Here is a 13,081-nt window from a genome sequence, read left to right on the forward strand (position 1 = left end):
TGAAACTCTCAGAGAAAAGACCCAGAAGCAACAATAGTATATACCTTTATTAACATTCCTGCTTCTCTTATCCAGAAATAGAAAAAAGTAAAGCAGACGGGGGAGATGGGGACTTTGGATTTATTTAAACTGTGTGAAGAGTCAGGCCATCTCTGTTACCAGATGAGCGCACGCATTTTACTGTGCCGTCTTGCCTGAAGTATCCTTCAGTTTTTGCATGCTTTTCATAATTCTCCTGAGTTTTGCATTAGTGTTATTTAATTCCTTCTCCAACTCAGCTGTATACCTGAAGAGCCTAGAACACACAAATACAGCCACATACCCTTGAGATGGCGCTGCCCTTAAACTCGCATTTGCAACCTTCCTCTTTGCTCACTTGTGTCAGCTGCCAAGGGTCTAAGTCCTGAAATACCACTTCACAAGCACAAAGCCTTACAGTCTCTGTCCCCCTCCCTGGGCAGCCACAAGGAGATGTTCTGGAAGAGTGACAGTATTTTAAATTCTTATCTCACCTCATTCTTGACTAATGTCCTTACAAGCTGCTCTACTAAATCCTTTTGTTTCCTTCTTCCCTCCTTGAGGGCAGCTATTGTCAGTCAGTATAAGAACACTTAAAAGATCTTAAAATCACTGACTTTGTGTTGATCTCCTGTCTCTCAGGTTGTCACTCGGTGAGGGTTTCAGCTAGGGCTGCAGCTGCCTGGGGATGGGAATAAGACTGCAAGAACAGACTCACACACACTTACTGCTGAAATTCGGCAGTGGAGACGTAGCTCTGAGCTGTGACTGAGTCCATGTCCTCAGTAGATGGATACTGCTGGCAAAGTTTTTCTTTCCCTTTCTGTAGCTTTGATAACTTCAGATGGCTCTATTCAACACCAGAGGGATTTAAAAAAAAAAAAAAGAAATCACAAAGCCAGCATGGCTCACTGGGACACCTGTAACACAATCACTCATGCAGGGAGGGGGTGTGCAAGCAGGAAAAGACACATGCAGCTTTGGGGAGAAAAATGTTCTCCATCTGAAAGTAGATTTTCCTTCTGGCCCTTCCAAAAAGACAGGACACAGGAATACACATTTCTTCTCACAGTTGAGAGAGATGGCAAGCATTGTGTGTAGTAGTGTTTACAGCTAGCCAAGGGGCTTTTCCCTCTCTTCTTGTAGAAGTGATTTTTTTGAAAACTATGTTTTCGAAGTGCTTGCACAGGCTTACCCCGGATATGGAACTACCAAACACTGCTGGAAACCACTTTTTGTAAAGCAAAAGGAAGCTACAGTAATCTTTCTTCTTGCTGTAGATGCAGCCTATGACCCAATAGGTTGCTGTAAAACTTGTTTGTTTTCCATACATCTGTTTCTGTTTAACATTTGGGCAAATGCCCAGCTCACAGCTTCATACCATTGCTAAGACACGCTGATCTCACCCTACTGCCAGCTCTGCTATTGTAGCATATAACCTTGACTGAACAAGCTTTCATTTCAAGTTTTGGGTATAATTAGTGATTCTTCTTTATTTATAGGTCTAGCTTTTGCTATTGCTGTGATGTTAACAAGAGACACAGCTGTGGAGACACAGCTTTTGTAAGTAACAGTGGGGACAACTGTGACTCCTTTTGTAGTATTCAACTTCTGAAATATAATCAGCAGTTTCTAAGAATATAGGAAAGAATAAAGCCTACCTTTTCATTAGCACTGTCTCCATTGGAAAGCTTAGAAATATCCTTTCTTTTAGTGGCTGAAAATTCCTTGCTTGTCATTCACACAAATGAGAAGAGACAGAAGTCCTGTGAGAATAGGTCTGTGCTCGGTGCAGACGGTAACAGCAAATGCTGAGATCCTACCTTTCCAAGCTCTCGCCTGCTGGATTTGTATCCATCTCTGGTTTCTTCAACTTGAGCTTGACAAGGGCCTTATTGCAACTCTGAACATAGACAGGGAAAGTCAGGCGTGTTAAATGGCTTGTGTTTAACCAGAGACACTTTTGCACAAGGACTTGAATGCAAGGAACAAACTGTCAGCATAATGCCTTGGCAATTAAACAGAAATCCCATCAGTCTATCACTTTCTTTGTTCCCTTAGCTCAGCTCAGAGAACTTACCCTGCTACATCTCAAATTTGTCATGAAATCCCTGAAGATAATAGCCAACCAAATCCAGAGTTTCTGTTTTCAGGCATATTCAGTTTAATCTTACTGTAGTCCCGGATAAATAGGAGAATGAGCTTGGGTGGGGGAATCTAAGCTGTGCTGTTGCTGACCAGACTAGCTGTATCCTGGCCAGGGACTCCCCCTTCCTCTTCCTTAATGACAGCTAGGCTTTGCAGAAGCAATGTAACTTGTGCCTATGCCACTCATAAAATCCTGCAGAAAATTTCAGGTAGCTGCGGCTGCCAGCCCTCCTCTGCAGCGTGGTCAGTGTAGGCCAACTTGGAGAAACACAGTCTGAATGTGCAGGTCTCTCATCCCGCACCTATCTCACTCTTATTTATCTCACTGGTGATGCTGTATTCCCCAGTTAAAGTCAGGTTTCTAGGCGGAGGTACTGACTTGTCCCAGCAACAGAACTGCGTGCAATCTCTTTGGCTTCAGTATATGCATTTGGCAGGAAAGGAGGAGGTCATAATTTCAAGTTGAACTGAAAAGTTAGGGAAAGATTTGTTCCCCTTTTGTACTCATTTCTGGCACATAAAAATGGTCTGAACTTTGTGGGGTTTTAAAGGTACGTATTTCTACTTGTCTTCCCATGCAGAGAAGATCTTTAGTTTCTCAGTGTGGAAGAGCAGCAACAGTAAGCTCTGAACAAAGCTGATGACGAGATATATCACAAACCAGGCTGGTCTTAAATACTGCTTTTAAAAGGGTGAAGTAAAGGCAGGCTCCTTGCACCCTAACTCATATGCTACTCTTACCATTAGGAGCTCCTGTGGGTTTGATGTAAGGATGTCTCTCTATCTGTCAAATATTTAGTGAAAAATCAAATATTGGGTGTTCTTAAATGGCTATGGCCCAGCTGTTGAAGGCTCTTTGCTAGTGATGTAGCTTAGAATTCCTCCTCTTCTCTTGAATTAAATGAGGTAGTTACAGAAGCGTTTACTTACCTGTCTAAAGAGGTCTCTGATCTGAAGTTCTTGACTGGGTATCACTTCAAAGTCTGCTTTGACTTCTGAATAGGTGTCATTTATGATAGCCAAAAACATGTTCTGCACAGGAAGGATGCAGTTAGATATTTGTTTCTGGAAATTGCATTTGTATTATGCTGGGGCTGCTGTTCTGGGGGCTGTTCAGTGCTAGGGCACGTAACTAATGGAATTGAAGAGCTTTGCTGGGTGCAGACATGCTCCTAATGCAGTCAAATTATCTGATAATCTTAGGGTTTTAGGGAATATTTTTGGGAAACAAATCACTTATTTTCCATCTGCAGTATCAGCTAAAAGGCCCAGTTTCTTGGAGGCAACAGATTTCCTGTTGTATACTTGTAGCTTTTTCAGATGGTGTTTCCATCTGAAGTAATTAATGAAAACATCAATCTAACTGATAAAGCAAGCCTGCATCTATACAGTCCCATCAAAGTCTCTCTTTAACCTTCCTACCTGACAAGGCCGACATTAGGCAGTTTTCAAGAGCACCCAATTAAGTTTTCAGGAATTAAAATCTCAAGAAATAGGTGGTGCAGTAGACTGAAAGGTGCAACGCGCTTGTTTTGTGGTCCAAAAGCCCCTTTTGTGGCTGTTTGGAGGAAGGGAGAGCTGCGAAATGTCTTGCTGGGGACTCCTGCAAAAGAGTTTGGACTGTCTCTCTGCCCAGGTGTACTGAGGGGCAGCCAGGGGAAGCCCAGTGTCATTTTGGGGTGAAAAACACTGTCTCAGAGCGCTATACAATAGTTCCTCTCTACTGCTTATGCAAAAGGATAAGCATTTGTAAGATGATACCTACCAGCAATATGAAGAACACAAAGAATACAAATGTGATGAAGTAAATAGGTCCAAGGATTCTGTTTGCTGCTTCTGTGGTTTCAAAATTAAAATCTCCCAGCACAATACGAAACTGTGTAAAGCTGGGAGTAAAAAATACGAGAATGAGGTTGACTGGCTTCTCCTAAAGAGAACTATTGTAAGCATTATTTAAAAAAAAAAAAAAAAAAAAGGGCAATAGATAAAATTGAGACTGATTCACCATTACCTCAGTCACTGAGATCAAAAGGCAAGCCAGGATCATACAGCAATGGTAAACTGGGCATTTAGCATATATTTGAGAATTTGAAAGTACAAAGGAATTTTTAAATGGCTTGTATGAGAAAATAACTTTCATTTTGGATAAATCACCTGGTTTTGTTCTTTTTTTCTTATTTCCCTTCTGTTCTAGCTTCATGATCCCTTATCTTCTGTTAGTACAGAAGGTAACAGTATAAGTCCCTATGCCCCCTATAGGGGATTTTATTCCTAGCTAAGACAAACAAATACTTATGTCTCTGTATTGCAGCATCTTAGAACTGTCTCACATCCAAGTGGATCCAAAATGAGCTATTTTTCTCGTTTAGAAATGCCTTAATTTTACACAAAAACCTGCTTTCAAACGATCTGGTACACTAAAGGTATCTCTCTAAAGTTGTAAGAAACGTAGCCATGGGCTAAAACACAACGCACACCGTGGGTGACAGGTTAGGGTTGCTACAAGGTGTGAGAACCATCAAAACCAGTTCCAGCTGGCACCTGGAATTGATCTGATGATGTTGCTACAGTGAGTGGCTGAAAAAAATCTGGAGAAGAAAGTTACAGAGCCAGCAGATGGGATTTGGGGACTCTTGCTATGCAGCTGGATGTTTTCTGAAAAGAGCAGTAATTCCTGTTTGCAAACGCGCTCAGCTTGTGCTCTGAGCCAGCTGGGCATCTCAAGCACTTCTTCTGTGGTTTTCACGCTGGGGACTGTATCGCATACCCAGTGGCACGTCTGCTGGGTAGTTTCACGTTCTTGCTTTTGAAAGAGGCAAAAGAGAACAGCCTGCTGCCAGGCCTGCCTGATTGCCCGGGGGCCTGGTTACACATGGCAAAGTTGGGTTGAGAGCTGTGGGAACTAACAGCTCCGTTGGGTGAACTACTCCTGAGCTTCCCCTCCTTATGCTTCCCTGACCTGTTTAATGTACGTGCGGTCTCTTTTGAACATATGAAGGCTTTGGGAAACAGACTGTAGGGCCAACAAAATTGGTTTTACTCTATGAAATAAGCTTAAAGTGTTGGAGACATGTACTCTTAAGTTCTGCTTAGCAGAAACTGGTTTGCACCTGCACCAACCGGGGGTTTTGTATCAAAAAGTTTAGAAAGTAGCATACATGCAGTTTTGGAAAGTGGAAAACTCTTCAACTTGCGACCCGAAGACCAGATAGCCTAACTGGGCATAGGCGAAGAAAATGATGAAGAACATGATGGCAAATCCAATGATGTCTTTGGCACAGCGAGATAAAGTAGAGGACAGCTGCGTCATGGTTTTGTTAAAGCTTACATATTTAAGTATCTGCAAGAGAACAGAACATATTGTTATTGGGGGATCAAAATATATTGCAACTTCTTAACAGAATTTCTGGAATGTTATCTGTAATCATAATTTACAGGTTAAGTCATACCTAGAAATAAGTTGCATGGTATGTATCTGTAAGGAGAACTAGGATTGGGTGTGTTTCTGGAGAAGATGAATATTCTGCAGGGTAAATATGCTTATGTACTAAAGCTAACAAGTGTGTAGACCCGTCTTTGCTGGCTACTGGTATGTGTAATCGGCTCTAGCAGATATGGACCCTCGGTCAAGGAGATTGCAAGCCATACCACCCTCCAGTATCTGAGGATTCCCTGACAGGCTGAGTTGGTAAGGACCCCTCTCTTATTTTGGATCTGAAACAAGGCCTGAACAAAAGCCTTGTTCAGTGACAGTCATTAATTATAAACACAATTGTGCTACTAAATTAACAGTCATCAGTCTGAGGGGAGGATGATGCAGGGGGAACGTGCAGCTGGGGTACAGAATGGATGTAATGAGGAAGACTGTCCACAGAACTGGTTAACAGCCAGTGCTCCCGAACAGCTTCTTCCTACAGCCTCGGCCTGGGAGGTGGAGGAAGGCCAAAAGCCTGTTTATTTTAAAAGGATGTGACCTTTCATGATAGCTTATGTTCAGGTACTTGGGGCATGACTGTAAAGCGTGATCTCTTCTGGCAGATGCGAGCACCTCCCCTGCCTCTTTCGCAGCCGCTTTGTGCTAGGCGTTTTACAAGTACCTTAGGGGAGAGAGGCCCTGTAAGCAGCCTGGGATCGGGCAAAGCTTTGGGAAGTTTCATCCAGTCACTGGGAACACTGAGGCCACCCAAACCAAAGTCACTGATGTCTGCTGGGTGCAGACCCCAGTCAGGGCCAGCAGGGTCTAGCAGATTAGGGGCAGTGGCATGCAAACATGCAGGACTGGTTTGGCCCCAGAGCACCTGGTTAGGAACAAAAGTAGCCCCTAATCTTAGAGAAGTTTGCTACTCTGTCCGGAGATCAGCAAATCTATTTGCAAGTAAGAATGAAATTAAAGGTGTCCTGGCAGAAAGTCACTTCAGAATCAAGTTCAGACACATTTTGCCTTCCTCTGGAGTTAAAAAGTAGCTACTGTTTTCATAGTTTTTGGCTACAAAAGCTATGAATAGCTTCACTTATTACAGCCACGCCATCTGTATAGGTCAGGCTGTGACCTGGATAATATTGGGTTTAGGAAAAGACTGAGTTTGAGGAGGCTGTTTGGCCATGGTAACTTCCCAGCTGCTCCAATGCAGACAGCTGCCTACATGCAAAATTTTTTTTTTTAGATGGCTTGGAATTTGTGTGACCCATGTTTATGAGAAGGAGGTAATTTTAAACTCTTCTGGAATCTTATAAACAAAATTCTCCCTTTTAGCCCCACTTTTGCAATTCACTCATGAAAAGGTAAAAATGAACATTTCGGCTATGCTTAGAAACACTATGATTCTCGAGTACAAAAAAAGGGAATAAGAACCAATACCTTTATCCAAGCAAAGAAGATGTTGACAGCAATCATGTTGTTGTAAAGGACTTGCCAGAATGCAAGGAAATAGAAGTCTGGATATACCTGGGCATCAGACAGCAGCTCTTCCATCAGCAGGGACACTTCTACAGTGCTGTAGATGTTGAAGGCAATGGCAAGGATGGATACCTGAAGGAAAGCAGAAGCCAGTGAAACTGAAGTCCACCTACACCCCCTCTCTTCAGACTTGTCACTTTGCACAGGAAAGACTGCACTGATTTCAGAAGGCCCTTGGTTAGATTTGAAGAACCTGAGCTTTTTAGATGTTTTGTCATAAACTGTATATATGAAACTTTATTGGCCAAATTACTTGTAATGGTATTGTGATAATTCTGGGCTTGTGCTATGTAACATGCTGCATACATCCTAATTTTACTGTGTTAGCTCTGTTACATGCTAGTGCTTCACCGCTCTGCAAAGATTAAGGCTAAAACAAACAAGGTAGATAATGAGTAGAAAGGACACAGAGCCACAGCAAGTTGACAGCAAGGCTAGAAAAGAGTTCAAGTGTGCTGAACCATGGTGGACCATGTGGCCTCTTCAGTGTAGAACAGTGGGTGACTGACTCTAACCAGGCACAGATTTGGGCTGTTCTGGCTCCTTGGCTGCCTATCCAGTGCTAGTCTAGGCTGGCAAGCACAGAAGTGAAAGTCAAGGGGTAGCTCACCACCAGCAGCAGCAAATCCAGCCAGTTCCAGGCACTTCTGAAATATTCCTTTTTCAGTTTTACTATTTTTATAGCTTCCTGGATTATGAATGTAATGATAAAGAGGCAAAAGGCGATTTCGCAAGAAGCCAGGAAGTAATCATAATACGTGATGTATCTGAGGAGCTTCACAGAGTAGATATGTGAGGAGGTGAGAGCACCCCCGGTGGCAGGGAACTCTACCACCAACCTGAAAAAAATGGGGGACTGGTGTTAGTTACCATCCCTTTAAATCATCTCAGCCCTTAATTTTCTAATATTAATTATTACGACATTAGTAATACCTTACTGGAACTCCTACATCTGTAAGATCTTCTTGTAAGGGCTACGCTAAGTCCCCCATGAAAAGAGTATTACATGGTAGGGAAGGTTGAGGGGAAAAAGAGAAACTCTTGGCATACCCAAGCTATGGTGTTTGGTTAAAAGTCTTTAAAGAAACCGTGTCTCAGAAGAGCAAACGTTCACCCTACCCTGAGTCTCTTCCCTCCACTCGCTGACAACAGGACTAACAATCCAGTCTTTGACCTTGCAAAAGGCTATGAAATTTATTCCAACAGACAGCGGCAACCAGCTGTACAGACCAGACACCAACTATAAAAAAAAAACCAAACAAAAACCCGGAAAGGAAGGATCTCAGTCTGCTCCCTGCACTAACTGAATTTCTGCATTTTTAATTAATTACTGTCTTGCCAGCTGCTACCTGAGAAACGTGGCTACATATGCCTGAGGTGACCAGCCTTTCCTTGTGTCCTTATGGAAGCATCATGCCTCAGTAAATTGGATTTCACATGTAGTAAAGGTAAGAACTCACTTGATTATACAGAAGAGGTTTATGTTAGCATTATACGTTGAGAAGTCAATAAATACAACTCTGGTTCCTCTAGTGAGCCAGCTGTTCTGCCTGAGAAACACCAACTTCTCCACGCTCTCCTGCTTCGATTTAGGTAAGGTGAACATATATCCTCCACTGCTGTACAAGCCCACAGATCCCCAGTACCATGGGGATAATGAAGTGGCTGAGGTGTATTTCCATCTATCAGAAATGGGAAAGCAAAGCAGCTCAGCTTATGGAAACTGGACTGAAGTAAGCTTTAACTTTTATACAATCCTTGTTAGTTCTTGTGTTCTTCTGCATCCACAACTGACCATTTAAGCCAGACCTTTAAAAAACATCTTTCTTTACATGAAGTATGCATGAGACATATCGCCTTAAAATATTCTCATTTCTCTTACTTGCTAAATACTCAGTACATTCACAAAACAGCAATTGCTTATGAATGTGGATTTGACCCAATGTGGGCCAGACAGTTTATTACCTTCAAAATTTTATAGGTAAATGGAATATCTCTGCTTTACATAGTTCATTGTTACTGTGGCATGTTCACATGTTCTTTCATTGCGTTAAATCAATGCTAAATGAAGCGTGTGAAGTGGGCCTGTTGGCTCTGTTTCCAGAGCATTTTAGCATGATTCCAATTTGCAAACATGTGATTTAAATTCAGGCCTCATATAATTGAGCATTTCTCCAGAGATGTTAGTGGAGATAGGCCCAGTAACATGTGCTTCTGCTGAAATGGGCTCGCTGTTTCCAGTTCTTCCTGTCTCTCCACTATAGATTTCCCATGCCAAATTCCCGTCTATAACGTTGGCACAAAAACAAATCCATGGTTTATCTCAATGTAAACAAGAGAAAATCTCAGCTAATTGCATGCACGGTTGTCACTAAGTGAAGAATACTGGCATTAAGGATTTGGTTAGGTTTTCAAAAACATTTCTGTGCTGAAGTAGGATGACTTACTCAGATTCGTTCCTCAGACCGAAGTCAGACCTGTCTTCAGCTCGATAACGATATTCACTGTAACAGTCTTCTAAAAAAGTACGGAAATATGGGTAGATGGAGCAAGTGTTGTTGCGTACTTTCAGCTGGCGAATCTGGGCTACTCCTAACAGCAAATTCTCGTAGTAAATATGGCTGTTGTTCTGGAGGGTTAACGTCGTGTTGTTATACCATTTGTCCCAGTAGAGTCCATCCAACAGTGGTCCCTCTGCAAACTATATGTACAAGTGAGGTTAAAGTTTCAAAAGAAGATTTAAATACCACTATTACCCCACTTTTAAGCATACAAATCTCTGCAGGGTTCTCAAGTTACTTATAGCTACAGAGTCTAAGCTAGAATACAAACAATTCCCACCTATGTACTGTCTTATAAATACGATATATTTACATCTTTTTGCTATGAGTCAATTCTATTCCCTATGCAATTCTATCAGAGATATGTAATGGGATTATTCAGGGTAAGACTACAACATACGTCTGGGGTTTCATTGAAAAATTCTGCTGAATTCTAAACAAATATGTTTAAACACAAACATTATATGTTGTTTTAACAAAATCTGTTGGTTATCTTAATCTCTGAAGATCTGTTTTGGGATATATTTCTGACTAGGTTTTGAGTTATCTGAATCTAAATGAAGAAGTATGTCTTTTTGAAAGCGGGGAAAAAAAATCCCTCCTCTTCTCGGTGTTTCTTAGATGCAGATGAAGAGCATTAAGCTTGGGGATAACATTATTCCGAGTACAAAACAACACGGGCCCATGGTCTGGCACTATCTGAGCATGTATTACAACCATTTCTAGTACATTAGCACACACATTGTATAGTAAGGCCTCACTATTTTATGGACTAGCAATAACAGACAGCATGCTAAGAGGGAGTACAATTCTTCCAAATGAATTGTTACAACCAGGCATTTCCATTTTTAAGGAAGAGTAGGGTGAGAAACTTTGCCTTCTGCTGTCAGCTGGGCAATGCTGGTGGGAAGTCCTCCACCTAGTAGTGAAAAGAGAGATACGTGTTTTGCAGCCTTCACTGAAATATGATGTAATGTAACAGCAAACCAGATGAATCAAGATGGTACGTTCTCCTGGCTGCCCCAGTGGAAATCATAAATATTTTTTTTAACAGCTGAAAGTCAAAAGAACTGTAAACCCAAAATCTTTGCTCAGACCAAGCCTAATATTGCGAATATGATGCAGCAATTAATTGGCCTATTGTTTTCATCGACTGACTATTCAGAAGTATCAGTATTATTGTTTGTACCCAGAATTTCTCCAAATGCATTTTAAAAAGTTATTTGCTTTTTATTCAGCTGAAAGTACCTTATCTAGGGCACGGCTTTTAGGAGAACCACAAGACTGCGTTGCTCCAAATTAACACTAGGAGCTTCCTCCCTTGTTTGTTGTCCAAGAAAACATCTTTGTAATGAAAGCCTTACCCTCCAGAAATCAGCTCTGCTCCCAATACTCTTGAAACCACTCCTGTTGTCCTCAGAGGAGGAAGGCTCCAGGAAGAGATGGGACATGACTTTGTTCAGGTAGTACATGTCCATGCTCACCATGCCAAACGTCACTGGAAAGAAGGGGCAAAGAGGGGATGCTCGCAGGCTGAAATTAGAGGATGACAACAGCTTCGAACCTTGCTTCTCCACAAGTCATGCTGCTCGAAAAAGCAGTTTCGACTGAAGTGACACTTTTGGGTAGGTGACAGGCGGAGTAAGGAGTGAACACTGGAAGAGGTACAGTTTACACATTAATTATTTGCAAACAGTTGAAGTTGCCTCAGTCATTGGATGACTTACGTATGCAGAGGTCTGTCAGGAAAACGATGTAGATGACCAGCTCCCGCAGGGTGGTTTTCAGTTCCAGTTCTCTGCTGCAACTGACCCGGGGTCTCACGGCACCTGGTCGGGGAAATGGCGGCGGGGGCAGAGGGGAGTCAGAGGACAGAGCCCTCAGTCCCCGGCGAGGCCCGCAGCCCGCTACCCTCCCGCGGGGACGGTGGGCCGAGGCCCGGGCTGCGCCGTGAGGCTCTGCGCGGCCGCGGGGTAACGGCGGCCGAGGGCGGCCCGGGCAGGGCCGGCCCTGAGGGGAGCGGGGCCGCCTCACGCACCGCTGCCGCTCAGCCTCCGGTCCACCGCGGGCCACTGCCGCGCTGCCGACGGCTCCATGGTGGCCGGGCCGGGGCGGCTCCCGGCGCTCCCCCGTTTGAATCCCAACGCGCGGCGGGGCCGGTTCCCCTCACCGCCCGCGGGAGGGCTTCGGGCTGGGGAGCGGGAGCGGGACCGGAGCGGCCACGGGCCGCCCTTGGCTACCGGCGGGGGACTGCCCCTCCCGCCCTCGGAGCTTACTATTATCGTTATTTTATTTTTCTTAGTGGTGTTCAGCGGGTCTGTCCCGCCCTGCCCCCTGCAAAGCCCCGCAGCAGCGGTGCCCGGGAGAGCCCGCGCTTCCAGCTCCCGTGTTGGCAGCCGTTCCTTCGGGGGGAGAAATTAAACGATAAATTGCAGCCTGGTTGCTTCCAGGCCAAGTTCAGGCAATTAGGAAATTCCCTTCCTGCTGTGAAGAGCGGCAGGGAGCATAGGATATGTTCATTTAAATGTATATTAATGCAAACGCTGCGAGCTCAGGTGCTGCTGGGGCTCCCAGACCTTGCAAGAACTTAGGATGCTCTTGTGTCAGACCTGGTACTGCTGCTCAGCACTAATTCTGCACCCTTGCCCAAGCATCGCAGCGTCTTTACGTTCAAAAGAAGCCTATGGGCGAGCTGGGTATCAGTCTGCGTTCCATCAGCTCAAACCCGCAAAGAGCGCGGCGGGGGGGAGTTATTTTAGTGTTTTTCGTTGCTCGGGCAGCCCAGAGGAGAAGCGTGGTGGTAGAGTTGCAGGATTTTGCCGGCAGTTTAATAGTCAGTGTTGTGCAGTTCAGATGTGGGGTTTTATTTAACGGTACAGCAGTGCGGGGTGAAGCTGAGGACGCATTTTTTCTGTTCTGGAAGGTGCTCGTGGGGTTTGCTGAGTAGCAGCAGCAGCGTTACTGTGCACCCCTCGGGAGGAGTTCAGGCTAGTTCCACCCTCACAAATTTTCCTTTAGCAAGTACAGTTGAAAAATCTTCAGAGATTAGGTTTGTTGGAGTTCGGCAAAATCAGGTTTCATGGTATTTATTATTATTTTGAGCAAGTATGCTGTGAATAGTAGCACACAAACCATTTGGATGATTCAAATCAACAGCTTGTTGAGAGTCAACAGTCAGATAAGTCACAGGCACTGCTTGATTAAAGGAGTAAGGAGGGAAAACATGGTAGCCTTAACACTTCATATTATACAGGGCAGCTCTTGGGTCAAGTGTGCAAGAAGAAAAAATATTGACGTTGCCTCACTGACATGTTTTAGTGTTAAGGGAGTGTCAGCATCTAGTTTATGCTAAATAGTTTATAGCTATCAGATGACAAACGATGGGGGGAGCAGACAG

General features: G+C 43.8%; 1 protein-coding gene across 1 annotated transcript; it reads right to left on the reverse strand.

Moving 5' to 3' along the window:
* Nucleotides 1–177: 177 nt before the first annotated feature.
* PKD2L2 (polycystin 2 like 2, transient receptor potential cation channel) lies at nt 178–11,780 on the reverse strand. Its single transcript, XM_050905095.1, has 14 exons — nt 11,723–11,780; nt 11,412–11,513; nt 11,049–11,182; nt 9,571–9,824; nt 8,584–8,805; nt 7,734–7,962; nt 7,019–7,195; nt 5,325–5,506; nt 3,932–4,052; nt 3,097–3,198; nt 1,842–1,921; nt 1,680–1,725; nt 747–868; nt 178–295 (listed from the first exon to the last, which is right to left on the reverse strand). The coding sequence occupies exons 1-14, from the start codon at nt 11,778–11,780 to the stop codon at nt 178–180; spliced, it is 1,947 nt and encodes a 648-aa protein (XP_050761052.1).
* Between the last annotated feature and the right edge of the window lie 1,301 nt (nt 11,781–13,081).

This window comes from Gymnogyps californianus, chromosome 14 (assembly GCF_018139145.2).
Source record: "Gymnogyps californianus isolate 813 chromosome 14, ASM1813914v2, whole genome shotgun sequence".
NCBI lineage: Eukaryota > Metazoa > Chordata > Aves > Accipitriformes > Cathartidae > Gymnogyps > Gymnogyps californianus.

Coding starts and splice junctions, on each gene's coding strand:
- PKD2L2 (XM_050905095.1), bottom strand. CDS start 11,780: ATGGAGCCGTCGGCAGCGCGGCAGTGGCCCGCGGTGGACCGGAGGCTG. Junction 3,199..3,931: donor TTGTGTTCTTCATATTGCTG/GTAGGTATCATC, acceptor CTTCCTGTGCAG/AACATGTTTTTGGCTATCAT. Junction 869..1,679: donor GAGACAGTGCTAATGAAAAG/GTAGGCTTTATT, acceptor GGTGTTGAATAG/AGCCATCTGAAGTTATCAAA.